This window comes from Tamandua tetradactyla, chromosome 2 (assembly GCF_023851605.1).
Source record: "Tamandua tetradactyla isolate mTamTet1 chromosome 2, mTamTet1.pri, whole genome shotgun sequence".
Classification (NCBI taxonomy): Eukaryota; Metazoa; Chordata; class Mammalia; order Pilosa; family Myrmecophagidae; genus Tamandua; species Tamandua tetradactyla.
The window spans coordinates 116,949,610-116,974,447 of record NC_135328.1 but is presented as its reverse complement, the minus strand read 5'-3'; the positions used below and the strand labels follow the sequence as shown (position 1 = coordinate 116,974,447).

The 24,838-nt window shown below is 37.6% G+C and overlaps 1 protein-coding gene across 4 annotated transcripts in view; it reads left to right on the top strand.

Annotated features, from left to right (window-relative positions):
* LOC143673721 (cytosolic carboxypeptidase 1-like) overlaps positions 1 to 24,838 on the top strand; it is a 111,866-nt gene that overhangs the window by 21,639 nt on the left and 65,389 nt on the right. For 2 of the 4 annotated variants that reach the window (XM_077148600.1, XM_077148601.1), the window contains 2 exons: positions 10,767 to 10,830; positions 10,956 to 11,002. In XM_077148600.1, the coding sequence (XP_077004715.1) occupies positions 10,799 to 10,830; positions 10,956 to 11,002 (79 nt within the window). In that variant the 5' untranslated portion in view covers positions 10,767 to 10,798. Of the gene's footprint in view, positions 1 to 8,303; positions 8,353 to 10,766; positions 10,831 to 10,955; positions 11,003 to 24,838 lie in introns of all 4 variants that reach the window. The other 2 variants (XM_077148599.1, XR_013170541.1) reach the window with 2 other exon arrangements.

The window sequence follows — 24,838 nt, the reverse complement described above, 5'->3', positions numbered from 1 at the left end:
ACAGAGAGGCCGGCCTCTCCAGAACATCAACTAGTTCCATCCCCTGAACCCCATATTATTGACATGACTTCCAACATGAAAAAGTTGAAGTAAGCATAACCCAAATAACTCTAAAGACTGGGAGAAAGATCAAAGGAGATGGTGCAGTTAGTTACACAGAGAAGGTAGGGTTTAGCAAATGAATATGATTACAGATCATTATATTGATACTTCTTTTAGTCTCCAGTGTATTGGAACAGCTAGTAGTAAAACATAAAATTGTGTAATTGTAACTCATATGAAACTACAAAATCTGTTCTTCAATTAATTGCTGTGCTTTGCTTTGAAATGTATTGCTTTTTTTGTATATATGTTTGTTCTAATTTGCTAGCTGCCGGAATGTGATATCCCAGAAACAGAATGGCTTTTAAAAAGGGACATTTATTAAGTTGCAAATTTACAGTTCTAAGGCTGTGAAAATGTTCCAATTAAAGCAAGTCTATAAAAATGTCCAGATTAAAGTAACTTCACTCAAGAAAGCTGATGAAGTTCAGGGTTTCTCTCTCAACTGGAAAGGCACATGGTGAACATGGCACCGTGGCCTCTTGTGGTTCTCATGGATCTCTCCAAAATGTTTCCTCTTTTAAAGAATTCCAGTAAACTAATTAAGACCCAACTGGAACGGGTGGAGTCGCATCTCCCTTAATTAACGGTTAATACCCACAGTTGGATGTGCCTCATCTCAGTGGGAGATAATCTAATCAAGTTTCCAACCTACAGTACTGAATAGGGATTAAAAGAAATGACTGCCTCTACAAGATAGTTCAGGATTAAAGCATGGCTTTTCTAGGGTACATAATCCTTTCAAACCAGCATATTCCATCCTCTGGCTGCTAAAAATGATGTGTTTTTCCCATACAAAATACATTCATTCCATCACAATATCAGAAAGCCTTAAAACATCTCAGTACTGAATACTAATGCAACACAAAGTCAGACACGGTACAAAATCTCATCAAAGTCAGCTACAGGCATGGTCTGTTCTAAGGCAAAATTCTCCTATAGCTCTAGGTCTGTAAAACTCAGAATATGTTCCTGTCAACATAAAAAAGAGAGACAGTCACAGGATACATATTCCTATTTCCATAGGGAGAAATTGGAAGGAACATATGGGTCACTGGACCCAAGCAGTTTTGGAAACCTGCAGGGTAAAGTCCATTACATTTCAAAATCTGAGAGTCATTTATCTTCAGGGCTTTAGAAAGAGGCAGTCCCACCCTTTCTAAGGGTCTGTACAGCCACCTGCCTCTCTCCTGGGGGGACATTGGGGAGACCCACTTTTTTCTTGGATCCACCCTCTCCAAGTATCGGGGCTGTAGCTGGCTCTCTGCCATCTCTGGGGCACATGCTCAGCCTCTCCGTGTGGTGGCAGCCAGGCTCTCCCCAATCCCCAAGGAATGTGTTCCACCTTCTTCAAGGCCTGAGGCGACATGGCTGTTCCACTGCAATGAGGTGGAAGGCCCACCCTCTCCCTTCAGGGCAATCTCACCCTTTCCAAGTACTTGGGTGGGCCCAGTCTCCTGGCCTAAGACTTCTTGACTTCAGCTTCCAGTCTCCATGGTTCTATCTCTGAAGATATTTTGCCTTTACTTTTTCTCTTTTCTAAACTCACAGTTGAGACTCGCAACAGTTCTGTTTATACAGGTCCCACAACACTGTTGTTCACTTTCTTTTTTTTTTTAACTTGGGCAGGCACCAGGAAGTGAACCTGGGTCTCCAGCATGGCAGGCAAGAACCCTTGTTCACTTTTATGTTGTAAACAAGGGTCCTGCCATTCAGACAGAAGGAGTTTTCACAGATCCTTTTTTGATAACTCCATTTTCAATCTTGGCTTTTTCTGAAATGGCTGACTGGTTCCACATTTGGTTTAATCCTCACATGGGGTACTATTCTCTGCGGTCCCCCTTCCTGGAAGCGCAGAACTTTCCAGAACGTCAGTTTCTGATTCCTTTGTACCCAAGAATTCAGTTCTCAACTTATCTCTTTCCTGTCGCATTTCACTATAAGCTGCATGGAGAAACCAGGATGTATTTTCCACATTTAATTTGGAAATCTCTTCTGTGAAATATCCAAGTTCATGGCTTTTAAGATCTGCCTTCCAGCCAAGCCGTTAGTCAATTTTGCCAAGTTATCAGCCATTTTAAAACAAGGACTACCATCCTTTCAGTTTACCATAACACATGCCTCATCTCTGTCCAGGGCCCTATCAGAAGTATCACTAGGGTCCATATTTCTACCAACAGTCTCTTCAAAGCATTCTAGGCCTTCTTATCAAGCTTCTCACAACTCCTCCAGAATCTTCCCCTTATCCACTTAAAAACTTCTTCCAACGTGTTTGGTATTTACAAACCAGTGCCCACTTCTAGTACCAAAATATGTTCTAGTTTGCTAGCTGCCAGAATGTGATATCCCAGAAACAGAACAGCTTTTAAAAATTTAGGGGGAATTTATTAAGTTGCAAATTTACAGTTCTAAGGCCATGAAAATGTTCCAATTAAAGCAAGTCTATAAAAGTGTCCAAATTAAGGCACCCAAACTGTGTAGACTTGCAGACGCCGCCTGTCCCCAAATTAAGGCACCAACAAGAAGTTACCTTCACTTAAGAAAGGCCGATAAAGCTCAGGGTTTCTCTCTCAATTGGAAAGGCACATGGCGAACATGGCAACATCTGCTAGCTTTCTCTCCAGGCTTCTTGTTTCATGAAGTTCCCCCAGGGCATTTTCCTTCATCTCAAATGGTCTCTGACTGTGAACCATTGATTGTACACTCTTGATAATTGCATGGTATGTGAATATATAATATATATATCAATAAAATTGCATTAAAATTAGAAACACAAAAACAAAAAAATAAATTAGAAAAAAGTCTCATGACTTTATAGTTATATATTACATTTAAAATGTTTTCTAAGAATGTCTGGATATGTTGATGAGTTAAAATTTGATTAATCACATATCTATTTTAATAAATTATATACTATCTTTAAAGAAAAAAAACATCCATAATTGGGTATGTCCTATCTCCATGGAAACAACCCAATCAAAGATTCCATCCTAAATGTTAGGTCTACCCCACAAGATTGGATTAGGAGTAAAAGAGCATGGCTTTTCTGTTTTTTTTAACAGAACAGAAAACCAGCACATTCCACCCTCAGTTTCAGACCAGCACATTACCCCCTCTGAACCCCAAAAAGGCATGTTCTTTCCATATACAAAATATATTCATTACATCACAATATCACAAAAGCCTTAAACTATTTCAGTAATAATAGAAAGTCAGAAACAGTACAAAATCTCATCAAAATAAGCTACAGGCATGATTTGTCCTAAGGCAAAATTCTCTTCTGGCTGTGGACCTGTGAAGCTTAGAACAAGTTGTCTGCTTCCAGTACACAATGGAGGGGCACTCATAGGATGAACATTCTCATTGCCATAGGGAGAAATTGGAAGGAAAACAGGTCTCTGGACCCAAACATTTCAGAAAAACTGCAGGGCAGACTTCCTTAGATTTCAAAGTTTGCAGGCCCTTTATCATCCTCAGGGCTTGGGAAAGGAGCAGTCCTACACTTTACAAGGGTTTCTGCAGTGGCCCTGTTCTCTACAATGTGGGAATGATGCTTGCAACCTTGGGGAACATTGGGGAGACCATCTTTTTCTCAACTCCACTGCCTCCAAGCATTGGTGCAGCACTCTGACTCTCTTCCATCTCTGAGGCACATGCTCAACCCTCTCAGATCACTGCAGTGGCAGTGAGGCTCTGCCCAATGCTCTGGGAATGTGCTCTACTTTCTCTGAGGCTCAAGGAAATGAAACTCTTCTGCCTGTCCCCTGCCTCCAGGGTAAACTCACCTTTTCCATGTGGATATGCAGGTCCTTTCTCCTGGTCCAAGATTTCTTGGCTTCAGACCTTAGCTTCCATGGTTTTACTGCTGAAGTTTTTTTTTTTTCCTTCAGTTTGTCCCTTTTAGTCCAGATTGGTAGTGGTTCTGTTTATACAGGTCTCGCAAAAAAATATGTTGGTTTAGCATGTACTATACAGGGGTTACAGCCATCAGACAATAGGACTTAACACAGATCTTTTCTGTATAACTCCCATCTCCAATCCTGGCTTGTCCTGACATGGATGACCGGTTCCATGTTTGGTTAAATCCTCATGTGTGCCATTGCTGCTGCTGCTGGGGTCTCTGTTTCGGAAAACTCAGAACTTTTCAGACGATCAATTTCTGGCTACTTTGTACCCAAGAGTTCAGTTCTCAACTTATCCCTTTCCTGTTGGATTTTAATATAAGCTACAAGAAGAAGCCAGGCTGCATTTCAATATTTAGTTTGAAGATTTCCTCAACTAGATATCCTAGCTGGTTGCTTTCAAATTCTCCTTTCCATCTAGCACCAGGACTCAAATTTTGCCAAATTCTCTGCAACTTTAAAACAAGGATTGCCTTTCTTCCAGTTTGCAATGACACATTGCTCATTTATAAGCCCTCATCAGAAGTATCTTTAATGTCCATATTTCTCCCAACAGTCTCTTAAAAGCATTATAGGCCTTCTCTATCAACTCCTCACACCTTTTCCAGAATCTTCCCCTTATCCATTTCAAAAGCCTTTCCAACATGTTTAGTTTTTGCAAACCACAGCATCTCACTTCTCTGGTACCAAAATGTGTTTAAATCTGTTTGGTTTGTTCAGGCTGCTTGGAATATTGGAAAGCAATACTCCAGAAATGGATTGGCTTTAATAAAGGGGATTAATTAAGCCACAAGTTTACAGTTCTGTACTGGTTTGAAATGATGTATGTACCCTAGAAAAGCCATGTTTTAATCCTTATCCCATTTTGTAAAGGCAGTTGTTTCTTCTAATCCCTATTCAGTATTGTATGTTTGAAATGTAATGAGATCATCTCCCTGGAGATGTGATTTAATGAAGAGTGGTTGTTAATATGGATTAGGTAGCATGTCTCCACCCATATGGGTGGGTCTTGATTAATTTATGAAGTCCTATAAAAGAGGAAACATTTTGGAGAATGGGAGAGTCAGAGCAGAGCAGAACGACATAGCCACGAGAAACAGAGTCCTCCAGCCAGCGACCTTTGGAGATGAAGGAGAAAAATGTCTCCCGGGAAGCTTCATGAAACAGGAAACCAGGAGAAGAAGCTAGCAGATGATGCCATCTTTGCCATATGCTCTTCCAGATGAGAGAGGAACCCAGACTGTGCTCAACATGTGCCTTTCCAGATGAGACTGTGTTTGCTATGTGCCTTCTCACTTGAGAGAGAAACCCTGAACTTCATCGGCCTTCTTGAACCAAGGTATCTTTCTCTGGATGCCTTAGATTGTACATTTCTGTAGACATGTTTTAATTGGGATATTTTCTCGTCCTTGGAACTATAAACTAGCATCTGATTAAATTTCCCATTTAGAAGCCTTTCTTTTTATTGTATATTGCATTCTGGCAGCTAGCAAACTAGAAGAAGTTCTAAGACCATAAAAATGTCAAAACTAAGGCATTCAAGAAAGATATTTTGATTCCAAATGATGGCCAAATGGCATCGGAGATTTCTTGTCAGCTGGGAAGGCATATGGCTGGCACCTGAGGTTCTTGCTTCCTGTTCATTTCTTTGTTTCTGATTTCAGCGACCTCCTCTCTGAGCATCTGTGGGCCCTCACTTAACTACTCTGTATTGACTCTCTCCAGGTTCTGGCTTACTTAGCATCTCATGGGAAGGTATAGGGCGACCCTTGCTGTGCTGTGGTTTCTAACATCTCTCCAAGCATCGCTGTTGGCACTCTAAGCATCTCTGTCGGCATTCCAAGCATCTCCAAGTATCTGTATCTGAGCTTTTACTCAAATATTTCCCTGTGTCAGCTCTTTTTAAGGACTCTAGTAAGTTAAGACCCAACTTAAATGGGCGGGGCCAAACCTCTGTGGAAATAATCTAATCAGAAGTTCACACCCACAATTGAGTAGACCACATCTCCATGGAAACAACCAAATCAAAATATTCTACCCTAAACAATGGGTCTGCCCCCACACAATAGGATTAGAATTAATAGAATATGGCTTTTCTGGGGTACAGAACAGATTATAACCAGCTCAGGGGGAGATTAGTGACAACAATGGCCTGGACCAAGTGGTGGTAGTAGGTGTGGTGAAGTGATCAGATTGTGGATGTCTTTTGAAAGTACAACTATTAGGACTTCCTGGTGGATTGAATGTTGGGCAAAAGAACTCATACATCCTTTGTCCCTTCCCCCTCCCTCTCATTACCACTAGTATGTTAATCCACCCCATTTTTTTAAGCCCTAGTCCCCCTCTGTTACTTTTATTTGTCCTTATTTTTTTTGTTCATTTTTTTGTCCATACCCTTGACAAAAAGGAACATCAGACACAAGATTTTCACAATCACATGGTCACACTGTAAAAGCTGTATAGTTATACAGTCATCTTCAAGAATCATGGCTACCAGAATACAGTTCAACAGTTTCAGGTACTTCCCTCTAGCCACTCCAGTATAGTGTAAACTAAAAAGGGATATCTGTATAATGTATAAGAATAACCTCCAAGATACCTTCTTGACTGTGATTGAAATCTGTTAGCCTCTGAGACTTTATTTTATCTCATTCCTCTCTTCCTGCTTTTAAGAAGTCTTTCTCAATCCTATGATGCTGGGTCCTGACTCATCCCTGAGAATTGTGTTTCACGTAGTTAGCGAGATTTATACTCCTGGGAGTCATGATCTACTAGAGGAGAGGGCAGTGAATTCACTTGCCGAGTTGTCTTAGAGAGAAAGGTCACTCCTGAGCAACAAAAGAGGTTTTCTGGGAATGACTCTTAGCATTATTATAAGTAGGCTTAGCCTATCCTTTGCAGGAATAAGCTTCATTAGGGTGAGCCCCAAGATCGAGGGCTCAACCTATTGAATTGGTTGTCCCCACTGCTTGTGAAAATATCAGAAATTCTCCAGATGGGGAAGTTGAATATTTCCTCCTTTCTCCCAAGCCCCCCAAGAGGACTTTGAAAATATTTGTTTATTCTCTGATCAGAAGAGAGAAATGCTTTTTTTTTTTTTTTTTACCATTTTTTGTACTTTATTTTTATTAATTTTTAAAATTTTTTTAAAAATACCAAACGCAAACATTCATAACTTTTGATCTTCCATTCTACATATATAATCACTAATTCAAAATATCATCACATAGTTGCATATTCATCATCATGATCATTTATTGGAACATTTGCATCTATTCAGAAAAAGAAATAAAAAGAAAACAGAAAAAAATTAATACATACCATTACCCTCCACCCCTTCCCCTTATCAGTCACCAGCATTTCACTCTAAATTTATTTTAACATTTGTTCCCCCTATTATTCATCTTTATTCCATATGTTTTACTCATCTGTTGATAAGGTTAGATAAAAGGAGCATCAGACACAAGGTTTTCACAATCACACAGTCACATTGTGAAAGCTATATCATTATTCAATCATCTTCAAGAAACATGGCTACTGGAACACAGCTCTACATTTTCAGGCTGTTCCCTCCAGTCTCTCCACTACATCTTGACTACAAGTTGATATTTATTTAATGCGTAAGAATAACCTCCAAGATAACCTCTCGACTCTGTTGGGAATCTCAGCCATTTGGTCAAGAAGGTTTTCTCAGTCCCTTGATGCTGAGTGTCAGCTCATTCCAGGATTTCTGTCCCACATTGCCAGGAAGGTCCACACCCCTGGGAGTCACGTCCCATGTAGACGGGGAGGACAGTGAGTTTGCTTGTTGTGTTGGCTGGAGAGAGAGGCCACATCTGAGCAACAAAAGAGGTTCTCTTCAGGGTGACTCTTAGGCTTTATTTTAAGTAGACTTGACCTATCTTTTGTGGGGTTAAGTTTCATATGAACAGACCCAGGATTGGGGGCTCAGCCTAGAGCTTTGATTGTCTGCACTGCTTGTGAGAATATCAAGAATTCAACTTGGGGAAGTTGAAATTTCCCCCATTCTCATCATTCCCCAAAGGGGACTTTGCAAATACTTTTTTATTCACTGTTCAAATCACTCTGGGATTTATTGGGGCATCTCTCTGGAAACCAACAAAATCTCATGCCCTACTGAAGGTTCCATGTACTTATGGTGTTCTATTAAGATGTCTACATAAGTTATATTAGGAAATGCATAAGTTAAAATATAAATTTTGTACCAAAGAAACATTTTTTGCTTTAGTCTCACACATAAGGTAAAATTTTAAAATATTAATTACCATCTATTTTCAGCATCCTGCAGTAATGACATTCCTTTGTTAGAAGAGAGGAATTCTTGACAGTGAGTATTACCTCTTTGAGGAGAGAAATGAGGCAGTAGCTATATTGGGGAGGTGGGAGCAAGAATTTTTTTTCTTCTTCTGAGAGATAGAATAACAGCGTGATTATATGATGATGAAAATGATCCAGTGAAGAGGAATGAGTACATTATTCTTATATTCCATAATCAGCTCATATATACTGTTAACTTTTTTGCCCCTCCTTTGCTTTGCCACACTTGCCTGGCAATGCCTTGAACTTGATGAAACCCAACACTTCTACTAGTAGGTGCCTGCTCTTTCTGTTACACCCTGTACTGTAGTGAGCACAAACTGTCACAGCAGGGAGAAGACTTTCCCTTTACTCTGTGGAGCTCTGGCCTTAGACTTCAGTAATAAAAAAGTCAGTAAACAGTGGACTCTGAGGCTGTACATGGGAGAAAGTGGCTTAGTCTCAAGATGATAGGATTGAGAACTGACTTTTTTTCTAAAGGACTTTAAGTCCCAGAAAGCAGGTTTATTTGTGTTTGTCAGTTTATTTAGTGGAGAGTTCTCCGAATGTTTTCCCCAGGTGAGATGTTTGTCTGTTTGAGCATTTTCCACAGTGATGGGGTATAGAGGTATTGAGGCCATAGGAAGTTATTTGGAATTATAAAATGTGTTGGCTCTGTTTCTCAGTCTCTTCCTGCATGCTTTCACATTTCTGAGTCCTGACCTTCCTGGGTTTCTTCTGTGCTGAGTGGCTCCCCTTCTCCTAACTTCTAATGAAGTTCTTATAATTTCCTCCTCGCCTCCTTAGATTTCTTTTTTTGCCACTATGAAGCTAAACATAATATTCCTTCTTTACTATGTATTTTAAATCAGTCCTGGAAGGTAGGGGAGAGAAATGCCTGTGTTACCCTGAGTGTGCTGGATTTTGAATTATTCTTATATCCTGAAATAAGGTTTCCTATGGCATAAGTACTGAATGTTAATATTTACAAGTCTGTCACTGTAAAAGTTCACAGTGAAAGATTCATGAGATATGCTGTTAACGTAGCTTTAGAAATAGTCACACCAGTAAAGTGACTTGATGGCAGCAATACTTTTGAAAGCACATAGGACTTTTTCCCCTTTGGATATATAATGATTCTAAATTACTTTGGAAATTGGGACTTATTTTTGACTTTGAAGTAATTTGTTTAAAAAGAAGTGAAGTAAAAAAAGAATAGTAACGTTTAAAATTTCTCATTGTAAAACTGCAAAAACAGTTCATGTGCTTTTTACACATAAATCTGAATATGTTTACTTTTAAAAAAATTGAGTTGTTAGGAAAAATGCAAAAGGATCTTGGGTGTATTTTGTTGAAGTAAAAGGTCTTTGTATTTGAAGAAAAAATCCAGAACACCTGTATCTTCTAATTCTGCTAAGTACAACATTTGAAGACTGCTCTTTTGCGCATCTTTTGTCCTTAATTTATTATTAAATATTGTATGGATTTTTGATTAGTTTGTTGAATTGGCAGTAATTTTTCACTTTTGTGATGCTATAAAATTCTCCTTCAGTAATCATTGGTATATAAAATGAGAAGATATTCAAAGGTGTTTTTGGTTATTAGTTGCAAAATTAATCTAAAAATTATAAATATTTTGTGAATTAAGATTTCAGATTGTTTTAAAATGTAGAATGTGTGCTTTTTAAAGATGAAACCTATTTGAAATGTACATTAAGTGCATTAAATAAGAAATTTTATATGAGGTTTTTACTCTGTCTAAACAATTTATTATGCATTTAAAACTGTTCTCCTATGTAATAGTCATACATACTTTCATGTATTAGACTACTGTCTGAGTGGTGGACAATATGTGCACTAATCAGTCACAGGATGCTTTACTGGGTTTAGTATTTTAAAAGTATGCTACCAGAGAAAAGGAAGGATAGTTTGAATTGTCTCAAAAGAAATCTTAACACTATATTGTAAACTGTTATGTTAGTTATCTGCATTTTTGTAGCTCTAGGATTTTGATAACATTTCACTTGATTTTATTTACACGTTACTTATTTAAGTGTTCTGCCAGAAGCACATACAATTGAAATATTCTCTTCTGGTTTCCAGTCTTATCTTGTGTTGCCTATAATCAAGAACTTTCAGTTGTATGGCTTTTTTTTTTTAAAGTTGCAACAAATGTATATATAACAGGGCAGACCACAGTGGCTCAGTGGCAGGGTTCTCACTTGCCATGCCAGAGACCTGGGTTCAATTCCCAGTGCCTGCCCATGCAAAAAAAAAAAAAAAAAAAAAAAGGATATATAACAAAATTTGCCATTTTAACAATTATTAAGTGTAAAGTTCATTATCATTTGTTATATTCACTAGCTGTATGGCTTTTATGACATTTAATGTATTGAAAGCAATTGGTAAGTGTTTAACTTTTTTATGTTAACATTTTTCTTTTAGGTTATCTGCAATGGTGAGTGAAGTAACTTAAGATGAACAAGTTAAAAGTGATACCAGAGAAAAGGTAGTGTGTATATGTATAAATTACAGAATGTATAACAATATATTATTTCTATAATACATGAAGTGATTATTTGAAAGTCATTCACAATTACACAGTCACACTGTAAACATTATGTCTTTATACAGTCATCTTCAAGAATCAAGGCTACTGGAACATAGCTCAACAATATCAGGTACTTCTTGCTAGCCACCACAATGCACCATAAACTGAAAAAGGATATCTATATAATGCATAAGAATAACCTCTGGGAGAACCTCTTGACTGTGTTTGAAATCTCTCAGCCACTGAAACTTTATTTTGTCTCATTTCTAACCCCCTTGTTCTTGCTTGCAAGCTGCCGGAATGCAATATACCAGAAACAGAATGGCTTTTTAAAAGGGGAATTTATTAAGTTGCAAGTTTAAGGTTTAAGCCTGTGAAGATAACCAAATTAAAGGCAAGGCTATGAAAATGTCCATTAAGGCGCCAACAAGATGTTACCTTCGCTCAAGAAAGGCCAGTGTACTTTTGGGTTTCTCTCTAAGCTGGAAGGGCACATGGCAAAGTCTGCTAGTTTTCTCTCCCTGCTTCTTGTTTCATGAAGCTCCCCCAGGGGCATTTTCCTTCTTCATCTCCAAAGGTCTCTGGCTGGGCTCCCATGGCCATCTAGCTTTTTCCAAGTAGATTCCCACTTAAACGGCTCCAGTAAGCAACCCCATCTTGAATGGGTGGAGACACATCTCCATGGAAACCATCTAATCAAAAGTTACCAACTGAAATGCAACCCCACCATACAGCATACAAAAAAAGAAAAAAAACAAACAAACAAGAAATAGTTACCACCACAATTGGGTTGGTCATATCTGCATGGAAACAATCAAGATCCTCCCTCCCAGCAATACTGAATGAGGATAAAAGGACTTGGATTTTCTGGGGTTCAGAACAGATTCAAACCTGCACACCCCTCTTGGTCAAGAAGGCTTTCTCAATCCCTTGATGCCAGGTCCCGATTCATCCCAGGATTACTGTCCTATGTTGCCAGGGAGATTTATACCCCTGGGAGTCATGTCCCATGTAGGAGAGAGGGGAGTGAGTTCACCTGCAGAGTTGGTTTAGAGAGGCTGCATCTGAGCAACAAAAGAGGTTCTCTGGGATTGACTCTTAGGCCTGATTTTAATTAGACTTAGCCTATCCTTTGCAGAAATAATTTTAATAGCGGCAAACCCCAAGATTGAGGACTCAGCCTATTGATTTGATTATCTCCATTGCTTGCAAGAATATCAGAAATTCTCCAGTTGGGGAAGTTGAATATTTCCTCCTTTCTTCCCATTCCCACAAGGGGACTTTACAAATACTTCTTTATTCACTGCCCTAATTACTCTGAGATTTATTGGGGCATCACACTAACATAGACCAACCAACAAAATCTCACACTGTATTCAAGATTCCATGAATACAGTGGAACCAGTGGTTCTTCTGGTGTTCCGCTAAACTGAACATACAAGTTAGGAAATGTGCTACACAAAATATAAATTTTGTACCCAATAAACATCTCTCCCTTTAACCTCACACAGAAGTTGAAGTTTTAAAATATGTGTTGTATGTTAGTTTGCTAGCTGCTGGAATGTGATATACTAGAAATGGAACGACTTTGATAAAGGGGAATTTAATTTAAAAGTTACACATTTACAGTTCTAAGGAAGTGAGTGTCCAAACTAAGGCATCCAGGGAAAATACCTTAATTCAAGGAAGGCTGATGCATCTGCAACACCTCTGTCAGCTGGAAAGGTACATTGGTCTGTTGTTCCTGGGCTCCAGTGCTTTCAACCTCTCATTTTACTTCTCCAGGGCTGGCTTTTATCTCTTGGCTTCTCTGGGCTTTCTCCAGGTTCTGGCTAGCTTAACATTTCATGGCAGTGTCTGCTGGCCAAGCATCTCCAGACATCCTTGTCTCTGTTCTCCATGTGTCAGCATCTATGTCATCTCTGCTGTGAAGTTTCTGTCGGCTCTGAGGCTTCTGTCCTTTCTCTAGGCTCTGTCCTTTTTAGCATTTCTGTTGTTTTCATGCTCCAAAATGTTTCTTCTTTTAAAGGATTCCAGTAAGCCCACCTGGAACGGGTGGAGTCTATCTCCATTTAATCAAAGTTAATACCAATAATTGGGTGTGTCACATCTCCCTGGAGAAAGTCTAATCAAATTTCCAACCTACAGTATTAAACAGGGATTAAAAGAAATGGCTGCTCCTTTAAGATTGGATCAGGATTAAAAGATGGCTTTAATACTTTCAAATTGCCACAGCTGATAACATTCTTTATCTTGTATTCTCATATACCTTAGTCCTGTCCAAATCAGCTTCATTCATATCTCAAAGTCTGATCACTTTTTCAGCTTTTTGGACAGTTCCTAGATGGGGTACTGCTGACTTTCAAAGCTTCAGAGCTCTAACTCTGAGTAGCAGGTGTCACATAAATGCCCAAAGTTTCTGGGAACGACCACGATAACCTGTGTTCTTAACTTCAATTCTCCAAGTTCACACATTAATGTTAATTCATCTCAGTGGGACAGTACATATTTGTCCTTTTGTTTCTGACTAATTTCACTCTGGGTAATGTCCTCAAGGTTCATGCACATTGTTACATGCTTCATGACTTTATTTTCTTATAGCTGTGTAGTATTCCATAGTATGTAAATACCACAGCTTGTTTAGCCACTCATCCGTTGATGGACATTTGGGCTGTTTCCATCTTGGCAAATTGTAAATAATTCTGCTCGAAGCATTGGTGTGCAGTTATCCTTTTGTTTCACTGCCCTCACATCCTCTTAATAGATACCTATCAATGGTATTGCTGGATTATATGGCAATTCTATAGTTAGCTTCCTCAGGAACCACCAGACTGCCTTCAAGAGCGGTTGGACCATGTTACATTTCCCATCAACAGTGGATAAGTGTTCCTCTTTCTCCACATCCTCTCCTGCATTTGTCACTTTCTGTTTTGTTTTGTTTTGTTTTTGGTAATGTTCATTCTAGTGGGTTTGAGATGATATTTCATCGTGGTTTTGATTTTCATTTCCCTATTTGCAAGTGAAGATGAGCATCTTTTCATGTGCCTTTTAGCCACTGGTATTCCCTGTACTGAGAAGTGTCTGTTCATGTCTTTTGCATATTTTTTATTGGGTTGTTTGTCTTTATTGTTGAGTTGGATAATCTCTTTATGTATTCTGGATACTAAATCCTTATCTAATATGTGGTTTCCGAATATTGTTTCCCATTGTGTAGCTGCCTTTTTACTCTCTTGACAAAGTTCTTTGATGCATAGAAGTGTTCAATTTTGAGGAGTTCCCATGTGTGTTTCTTTTCTCAGTGCTCATACTTTGGGTTAAGGTCTAGAAAACCCACCTTCTATTACAAGATTTATAAGATATTTCTCTACGTTTCTTCTACAAGTTTTATGGTCTTAGCTATAATGTTCAGGTGTTTGATACATTTTGAGTTTGAGGGTATGTAATATGGATCCTGTTTCATTCTTTTGCCTATGGATATCTGGTTCTCCAAGCACCATTTATTGAAAAGGCTGCTCTGTCCCAGGTGAGTTGGTTTGACTGCCTTGTCAAAGTTCATTTGTCTATAGATGAGAGGGGTCTACATCTGAAGACTCTATTCGAATCCATGATCAGTATATCTGTCTGTATGCCACTACCATGTTTGTTTGTTTGTTTTTTCATTTTTTTTTAGTTTATACCCATAGCCAGCGGTTTTTTTTTAATTATGTACAATGAAGAAGCATACAAACATTCTTGACATGCAAACATTCATGACATGGTTACAATCAGTGGCTCACAATATCATCACATGGTTGTGTGTGTATTCATCACCATGATCATTTTTTGAACATTTTCATCCCTCCAGCAAAAGAAAGAAAAATGAAAAAACTTATACATGCCATACCCCTTACCACTCCCTTTCATTGACCACTAGTATTTCAATCTACTCAATTTATTTTAACATTGTTCTCCCTATTATTTGTTTATTTCTTATCTGTATGTTTTACTCATCAGTCCATACCATAGATAAAAGAATCATCAGACACAAGGTTTTCACAATCAGTAACATTGTGAAAGCTATAGCATTATATAATCATTTCGAGAAACATGGCTACTGGAACACAGCTCTACAGTTTTAGGCACTTCCCTCTATCTACTTTAATACACCACAAACTAAAAAGGTGATATCTATGTAATGTGTAAGAATAACCTCCACGATAACCACTTGGCTCTGTTTGAAATATCTCAGCCCTGACACTTTATTTTGACTCATTTTTCTCTTCCCCCTTATGGTTGAGAAAGTTTTCTCAATCCCTTGATGCTGAGTTCCAATTCATTCTAAAGGATTTCTGTGCCCCATTGCCAGGGAGGTTTACTACCTTGGGAGTCATGTCCCATGTAGAAAGGAGGAGGGCAGTGAGTTCGCTTGCCATGTTGGCTGGGAGAAAGGAAGAGGCTACATCTGAGCAGCAAAAGAGGTTCTTTGTTGGGGGGGGGTCTCTTAGGCCTAATTTTAGGTAGGCTTAGCCTATCTTTTGTGGGGATAGAGTTCATAGGGACAAACCGCAAGATTGAGGGCTCAGTCTGTTGATTTGTCTGTCCCCACTTCTTGAGAGAACATCAGGAATTCTCCAAATTGGGAAGTTTAATTTTTCCCACTTTCTCCCCATTCCCCCAAAGGGACTTTGCTAATACTTCTTTATTCACTGTTTAAATTATTCTTTGCTTTATTGGTGCATCACACTAACCTGGACAAACCTACAAGATCTCATGCCCTACTCAAGGTTCCATGTATTTATGATGTTCAATTAAACTGTCCATATAAGTTAAATTAGGAAATGCCCTAGTCAAAATGTAAATTTTGTACCAAATAAACATTTCTTGCTTTAGTCTCACACAAGAGTTGAAGTTTTAAAATATAAATGACCCTCTATTTTCAGCACCCTGCAATATTGACATTCCTTTGTTCTTCCTTATGCAAAAACATTTTTTAATTTGTACATTTAGTCACTATTATTGTACACTAGCCATTCTTAGATTGCACCATCTCAGTCTTTATTGTCTGTCTTTCCCTCTGGTTTCTTATGTGCCCCCAGCCCTCCTCCTCCCTCTGTCATTCTCAGTTTCAACTTCATTTAGTGTATTTACATTATTGTGCTACAATCAGGTAGTATTGTGCTATCCATTTCTGAATTTTTATAGTCAGTCCTGTTGCACAATCTGTCTCTTCACCTCCAATTACCCAATATCTATCCTATTTCTATCTCATGATGACCTTTGTTCTTAAGTGAAATTCTCCAAGTTCATTCATTAATGTTAGTTCATATCAGTGAGCTAACATTAACGTTAGTTCATATCAGTATTTGTCCTTTTGTTTCTGACTAATTTCACTCATCATAACATCCTCAAGTTCCATCCACATTGTTACATGCTTTATGACCTTATTCTCTCTTACAGCTGCATAATATTCCATTGTAAGTATATTTCACAACTTGTTTTAGCCACTCATCTGTTGATGGACATTTGGGCTGTTTCCATCTCTTGGCAATTATAAGTAATGGTGCTATAAACATTGGTGTGCAGATGTCTGTTTTGTATCCTTGCCCTCATGTCTTCTTAACAGATACCTACCAATGGTATTGCTGGATCATATGACATTTCTATACTTAGTTTCCCGAGGAGCCACCAAACTGCCTTCCACAGTGGGTTATAACATTTTACATTCCCACCAACAATGGATAAGTATGCCTCTTTCTCCGCATCCTCTCTAGCACTTGTCATTTTCTGTTTTATTGATAATGGCCATTCTGGTGGGTGTGAGATGATATCTCATTGTGGTTTTGATTTGCATTTCCCTAGTAGCCAGGGAAGTTGAGCATCTTTTCATGTGCCTTTTAGCCATTTGTATTTCCTCTTCTGAGAAGTGTCTGTTCATGTCTTTTGCCCATTTTTTAATTGGGTTGTCTTTTTGTTGTTGAACTGAACAATCTCTTTATATATTCTGGGTAATAGACCCCCCTTACCTGATACGTCGTTTCCAAATATTGTCTCCCATTATGTAGACTGACTTTTTTCTTTCTTGACAAGTTCTGTCACGAGTGTTTGATTTTGAGTAGTTCCATTTATCCATCCTTTCTTTAGTGCTCATGCTTTGGGTGTAAGATCTAGGAAACCGCCTCCTATTACAAGTTTTTTTTTTTACGCTGCAAACATTTTAATGATTATTGTTGAGCATACATTTTGGAAATTTTTTTATTTCAAACTGCAACAAGTTAAATAAATGTTTATAATATACAAAGAAAATACAACCAAAAGTAAAACTTGCTTTAAGTGTGTCTTGCATCTAGACCAGTGTTGTTTTTTTTTTCCTTAATATATCTTTATTTTTGAGCTGCACAAACACACTTAAGAATTTGATCTTTATAGTCTATTACAAGTTTTTAAAGATATTTCCTACATTTTGTTCTAAAATTTGTATGGTCTTAGTCTAATTTTTAAGTCTTTGATCCATTTTTGAGTTAATTGTTGTGTGAGATATGGATCCTCTTTCATTCTTTTGCATATGGATATCCACTTTACCAAGCACCATTTGTTGAAGAAACTGTTCTGTTACAGGTGAGTTAGCCTTATCAAAGATCAGTTGTCCATAGATGAGAGGGTATATATCTGAACACTCTGTTCAATTCTTTTGGTCAGTATACCTATCTTTATGCCAATGCCATGCTGTTTTGACCGCTGTAGCTTCGTAATATGCCTTAAAGTTACATAGTGTGAGACCTCTAACTTCATTTTTCTTTTTCAAGATACTTTTAGCTGTTTGGGGCACACTGCCCTTCCGAATATTGGTTATTGGTTTTTCTATTTCTGCAAAGTAAATTTTTGGGATTTTAATTGGTATTGCATTGAATCTATAAATCAATTTAGGTAGAATTGATATCTTAATTATATGTAGTCTTCCAATCCATGAATATAGTATGCCCTTCCATTTATTTAGGTCTTTTGTGATTTCTCTTAGCAGTTTCTTGTAGTCTTCTTTGTATAGGTCTTTTGTGTCCTTAGTTAAATTTGTTCCTAAATATTTTATACTTTTGGTTGCTGTTGTAAATGGAATTTTTTTCTTGATTTCCCCCTCATATTGCTCATTACTAGTACATAGAAGCACTACAGATTTTTGAGTGTTGGTCTTGTAACCTGCCAATTTGCTGTATTCATTTATTAGCTGTAGTAGTTTTGCTAAAACTTCCAACACAGAGTTGAGTAACAGTTGTGACAGTGGACATCTTGTCTTGTTCCTGATCTTAGGGGGAAAGCTTTCAGTCTTTCCCCATTGAGGATGATGTTAGCTGTGGGTTTTTCATATATTCTCTTTATCATGTTTAGGTTCCCTTCTATTCCTATCCTTTGAAGTATTTTCAGCAAGAAATAATGTTGAATTTTGTCAAATGCCTTTTCTGCATCAATTTAGATGATCATGAGGTTTTTCTGCTTTGATTTGCTGAAATGATGCATTCCATTAATTGATTTTCTTATGTTGAACCATTCTAGCATACCTAGGATGAATCCCACTTGATCATGGTGTATTATTCTTTTAATGTGCTGCTGGATTCGGTTTGCAAGAATTTTGTTCAGGATTTTTGCATCTATTTTCATTAGAGAGATTGGTCTGTAATTTTCTTTTCTTGTAGTATCTTTGTCCGGCTTAGGTATTTGGGTGATGTTGGCTTCATAGAATGAATTAGGTAGCCTTCCTCTTCCATTTTTTTTTAAGAGTTTGAACAGGATTGTAGTAATTCTTTCTTGAATGCTTGGTACAATTCACATAAGAAGTCATCTGGTTCTGGATTTTTCTTTTTTGGGAGCTTCTTAATGACTGATTCAGTTTCTTTTCCTTGTGATTGGTTTGTTGACATCATCTGTTTCTTCTCAAGTCCATGTTGTTTGTTCATGCCTTTCTAGGAAGTTGTCCATTTCATCTATGTTGTGTAGTTGATTAGCATAAAGTTGTTCATAGCATCCTCTCATTACCCCCTATATTTCTTCGAAGTCAGTGGTTATGTCTCCTCTTCCATTTCTGATTTTTTAAATTTGCATTCTCTCTCTTTTTCTTTTTGTGAACCTTGCTAAGTGTTCATCAATTTTATTGATTTTCTCAAAGAACCAATTTCTGGTTTTGTTGATTTCTCAATTGTTTTCATGTTCTTAATTTCATTTATTTCTGCTCTAATCATTTCTTTTGCTTTGCTTGCTTTGGGGCTAGTTTGCTGTTCTTTCTCTAGTTTTTCCAAGTGAACAGTTAATTCCTTGATTTTTGCTCTTTCCTCTTTTTAAATAAAGGCATTTCAGGCAATAAATTTTCCTTTTAGCACTGCTTTTGCTGTATCCCATGCATTTTGTAATGTTGTGTTTTCATTTGCATTTTCCTTGAGATATTTACTGATTTCTCTTGTAACTTCTTCCTTGATCCACTAGTCCTTTAACAGTGTGTCGTTGAGTCTTCATATATTTGTGAATTTTCTGGCCCTCTGCCTGTTACAGATTTCCAACTTCATTCCTTTATGATCTGAGAAACTGTTTTACATGATTCCAGTCTTTTAGAATTTATTTTGACTGGCTTTGTGACCCAGCATGTGATCTATTCTTAAGAATGATCCATGAATACTTGAGAAAAAGATGTATCCTGCTGTTGTGTGGTGTAGTGTTTTAATAGATGTCTGTTAAGTCTAGTTCGTTTATTGTATTATTCAAGTTCTCTGTTTCTTTATTGATCCTCTGTCTACATGTTATATCCATTGATGAGAGAGGGAAATTGAAGTTTCCAACCATTATGGTAGATGTGTCTATTTTCTTTTCAGTGTTTGCCTCATGTATTTTGGAGCACTCTGGCTCAGTGCATATATATTCATGATTGTTATGTCTTCTTGTTGAATTGTTCCTTTTATTAATACCTAGTGTCCTTCTCTGTCTCTTTTAATTGTTTTACATTTGAAGTTGAATTTGTCAGGTAGTAAACAAACTACTCCTTCTTGTTTCTGATTGTTGTTGCATGAAATATCTTTTCCTAACCTTTTGCTTCCAACCTCTATTTGTCCTTGGGTCTAAAATGCATCTCCTGTAGACCACATATAAATGCCTATAGATGGGGGGCTTGTTTTTAATCCTTTCTGCCAGTCTGTGTCTTTTGATTTGGGAGTTTAGTCCATTAACATTTAGTGTTATTACTGTAAGGGCAGTACTTTCTTTTACCATTTTGCCTTTTGGATTTTATATGTCGTATCTAATTTTTTTTTCTCTTTTTTACCTTTACTGATAATCTTCATTTCTAAATGAAGTTGTCAAAAGTTCTCTAAATGAGAGTTGTCAAAAGACAACTCTCTCTGCTGTCTTTTCCTATCTCTCTCTAGTGCTCCCTTTAGTATTTCTTGCAGAGACAGTCTCTTGGTCACAGATTCTCTCAGTGATTTTTTTGTCTGAAAATGTTTTAATTTCCCCCCTCATTTTTGAAGGACATTTTGCTGGATATAGAATTCTTGGTTATAGTTTTTCTCTTTTAGAATCTTAAATATATTCTAGCACTGCCTTCTCACCTCCATGGTTTCTGCTGAGAAATCTACACATAGTCTTAATTGGGCTTCTGTTGTATGTGATGCATTGCTTTTCTCTTGCTGCTTTCAAAATTCTCTCTCTTTAAAATCTGACATTCTGATTAGTAAGTGTCTTGGAGTATGTCTATTTGGATCTATTCTGTTTGGGGTATGCTGCACTACTTGGATCTGTAATCTTATGTCTTTCATAAGAGATGGGAAATTTTCAGTGATAATTTCCCCCATTATTCTTTTTCCTCCTTTTCCCTTCTCTTCTCCTTCCTGGAATCCAGAATGTGTATATTCATGTGCTTCAGTTGTCATTTAGTTCCATGAGACTCGGCTCATATTTTTCCATTCTTTTTTTTATTTATTTTTTATTTTTTTTAATTTTTTACATGGGCAGGCACCGGGAATCGAACCCAGGTCCTCTGGCATGGCAGGCAAGCGTCCTTGCCTGCTGAGCCACTGTGGCCTGCCCTATTTTCCCATTCTTTTCCCTGTATATTTTTTTGTGTGTCAAGAGTTCAGATGTCTAGTCCTCTAGTTCACTAATCCTTTCTCATTCTTCTTCAGATGTATCATTGATCCATGGGTTTTTTTTTTTCATGTCTTCTCCTATGTCTTTCATTCCCATAAGTTTTGTATTTGTCTTTTCAGACTTTTTGTTTGTTCTTCTTGGTCACCTAATGCATTCCTTATATTCGCCTTCAACTCACTGATTTGACTTTTTTTTTATAGCTCAGATGCAGCTTCATTCAGTGTTTTAACATAATTACATTACAATTAGGTATTATTGTGCTGTCCATTTTTGAGTTTTTGTATCTAGTCCTGTACTGATTTGACTTTTGATGAGATTTTCCATGTCTGTTTGACATCCTGAATTCGTTGTTTCAACTCCTATATCTCATTTGGAGGTTTGATTTCTTCCTTTGACTGGGCCATATCTTCGATTTTCCTACTATGCCTTGTTACTTTTTGCTGGCATCTAAGTATTTAATTTCCTAATTAGTTGCTTCTGGGGGTTGTTTTCACTCCTTTACTTACAGTTTTCTTGCTCGATGGCTTTGTTTTCTATCTGTTCTTTAATATTCAGCTCAACTTATTCTTGATCTCTAGCATAAGTTCTGTTTAACTGATCAGAATTTTTCAGTCTTATTTTGCTATTTCTTACCCTGCTATATGGAGTCTTTTTTTTTCCTTTTTTTTCTTTCGTCTTGAGGATGGTCTTCTCAAATATTGTAGACCCCAGTGAGGCTTTCCCCAACTGGACTGACACACATCTCAGGAAGGAAAAGTCTCCAGCATCAGTTTTTCCAGAGGGTGAGATCCAGCAGGTTGTTAGACTTTCCTGTGAAGCCTCTAGACTCTGTGTTTTCCTATCCTGCCTAGCATGTGGCACTTGTCTGCCTAAGGCTTCCCACCAGCGTACAGTGATGTGGTACCTTTAATTTCAGCAGACTCTCTCCGAGGGAGCATGGTGAGACAGACATGAGGTTTTAGATTGGCAATAATTACCTTAGTTTTCCAGTCCTGTGGCCTGAATTTCTAGAAGGAGGGATTCCACTTGAGCTGGACCCTGCCTTTTTCTTGGGAAAGGTATCTCCTTTAGGAAATTACTCCTATTACCTGACTAGTTATTTTCTCTCTCAGACAAGCATAATTTTGCCCTTTCCTGGGGCAATGCTGCAACCTGAGAAGGCTTCTATTTCTATCTCATGAGCTATTAAGGAGTATGAAAAAAGGAAAACAAACAAAAATCTTTTCATAGTGGGACTCCAGCGCCTTGGGTCTGTCAATCAAGAGCTCAAGTTGATTGTGGCTCTGTGTATCTCCAGGTTCTATGTGCCCCCCCCTTTTTTAAATAATTAAATAAATATCTTTATATATGATACTTCAGATTTTATAAATGCCAACTCTATTGCAACTCGAAGTCCTGTAAATTCTAGCTGAGGCACAACCACCTATCAAGGCCCTTTGTAAAATCAGAGATCATAAAGTGTCAGGGGAGAGAAGTTTTGTCCTTCCAACAGAGAATTTAATAAATGAATTTACTTCCCTGATCCTTTAAGGTTCACATTGAAAAAATTTTCTTTTAAGGCCATCCCAAGTAATCAGTTAACCCATATTTAGAAAAGTAAACCCCATAATTGAAAAAATATATCAAAAGTTCCACTTTGGTTGAGGTCCAGCCCTTTTCCAGTATTTTGTGCTGTCTTGACTCAAAAAGCCTCTGGCTTTTTTTTTTTTCCCTGTCAGCCCTGCTCCTTCTCTGCAAGGGCAAAAACTCCTAGTTCCTTTAGTGCTTATTGCAGGTTTATCTGTGCTGGGGGCCTATTTTTAGTAGTCAGAATTGGCTGATTAACTCCACAAGTGGAGCTTGGTTGAGCTAAGCCCTTGCTGCTTGTATAATCTGTTTATTTGCCCCTCTAGGAACAAGCTTGCACTCCTATGGGGTTGGGGCACTGGCCTCTGTGGCTTTCAGAAAAAAACAGTTGTGTGTGGGGTCTCAGTTGTGTGTGTGGTTACTGATGGAGCCCCAGCAGTTGTTCTGTACTGATCCTGGGTATTTACTAGCTACTCTGGAAGATGAACTAAATTCTACACCTGACTAAGCTGCCATCTTGCCCAACCTCCCCCCAATCTGAACTCAAAATTTGTAATCTGATTGAGAAGAGAATATCTCAAGAAATATACTATGGTGATTTTACCAGTATATAGTAAAAAGTTAAAGAGTGAGGCATTAGAGTTAGAGGATAAGGTAATCAGTAATAGGTGTTTATTGTGTAATATGGACTTGAAGAGCCAAGGCTAACTCCAGGATTTCTTACTTTATAGAAAATATAGAGGGAAGTTGGAATATTGAGACTTGCTGAATTTGACAAGGACTGAACTGGATCGACTAGACTGGCAAATTTTATAGCAGTGTTAGTAGGTAGTAATTTAAAGTGAGTAAACAAGTCTTTTAAGACTTAAGAAGCTGAGATCTTTACTCCCCATCAGCATGGTCATACCTAGATGTTATCACCAGAAAAGGTATAATTTCAATATATTAGTTTAGACTTCATTCTCCAACTGTATTCTTATTTTCCTAGCCTACATGCCTATATTATAAGAGTTCTGCCTCACCCAGAGCTCTAATTTATTGACTTTTATTTTTTCTCACTCATTTCCTCCTCCTTTCTCATCCAGTATAGAGTTCATTTTCATTATTAAACAGTTTAACAACTACCTGAAGTGTCTTTGCTCTTGTACTAGTTTGTTAAGCTGGCGGAATGCAATATACCAAAAATGGAACAGTGTTTAAAGGGAAATTTAATAGAGTTTAATTTAATTGATGATCAATTTGAACTGAGCTCAGTTATCTTATGAATATGCTTCTGTGGAAAGTTCATTTTTCAGGTCTTTGAAGTTACTATTTTATACTTTGTTTACACCCTTCAGTCCTTTGAAATCCTCACATTTATCATCACACATTTCTAGCAAATGATCTTCGGTCATATATCATAGAGATAATAGATCTGTTATCCTCATATTTCTTTGGCTGAATTTATATCCTGTCTTTTCATTTTATCCCTTTCTGTGTTTATCTGCTGGTATTTACTGTAACAGAGGACGTGTCCTCTTTCTCATCAAAAACCAATGCTGTCACCTGTCTTCTAGATTTTACTCCCTCCTTCTTTCTCAGGGTCTTTTAATTATTATTTATTCTCTGACCTGAACTTTAACCCTTCCATTCCTTACCATTTAAATGTCATTTGGACTCTCCAAACAGTCTCAGGTCTTCTGTTACTGCTCACTTTTTTATCTAATTTTCTTAAAAGCCAAGAATTTCGAAGTATTTTACAAATACAGTCTATGTATTCACACTCTCCATCCACTCCTGTTTAGTTTCTACCTAATCTACACCTACATTTCTTTTTAAGGCCACCTATAATCTTAAAAAATAGTTTCATTGAAGCATAATCAACATACAACATCCTTGTGGTATTTAGTGCGTACGATTTGATGTTTTGACCTATTATACATGTGAAACTGTCAGTTCAGTCAAAATAATGAACATATCCATCACATCCAAATGTTTGCTGATGTCCCTTTGTAGCCCTTCCTCCTACTCCCGGCCCCCACCCCCATCCCCGGCAACCACTGAACTCCTTTCTGTGCTACAGATTAGTTTCCTTTTTCAGAATTTTACAGAAATGAAACCCTATACTTTCTGATTTCTTTTTGGGGGGTGAGGGACAGGTTTAGCTTTTTCTATTCAGTGGAATTATTTTGAGATTCATTTATGTTGTAGTGTGTGTATTAATCATATATGCATATTTTTATTGTTGAGTAGTATTTCATTACATACATATTATATACCACAATTTGTTTCTCCATTTAATATTTGGGTATTTGGGCTG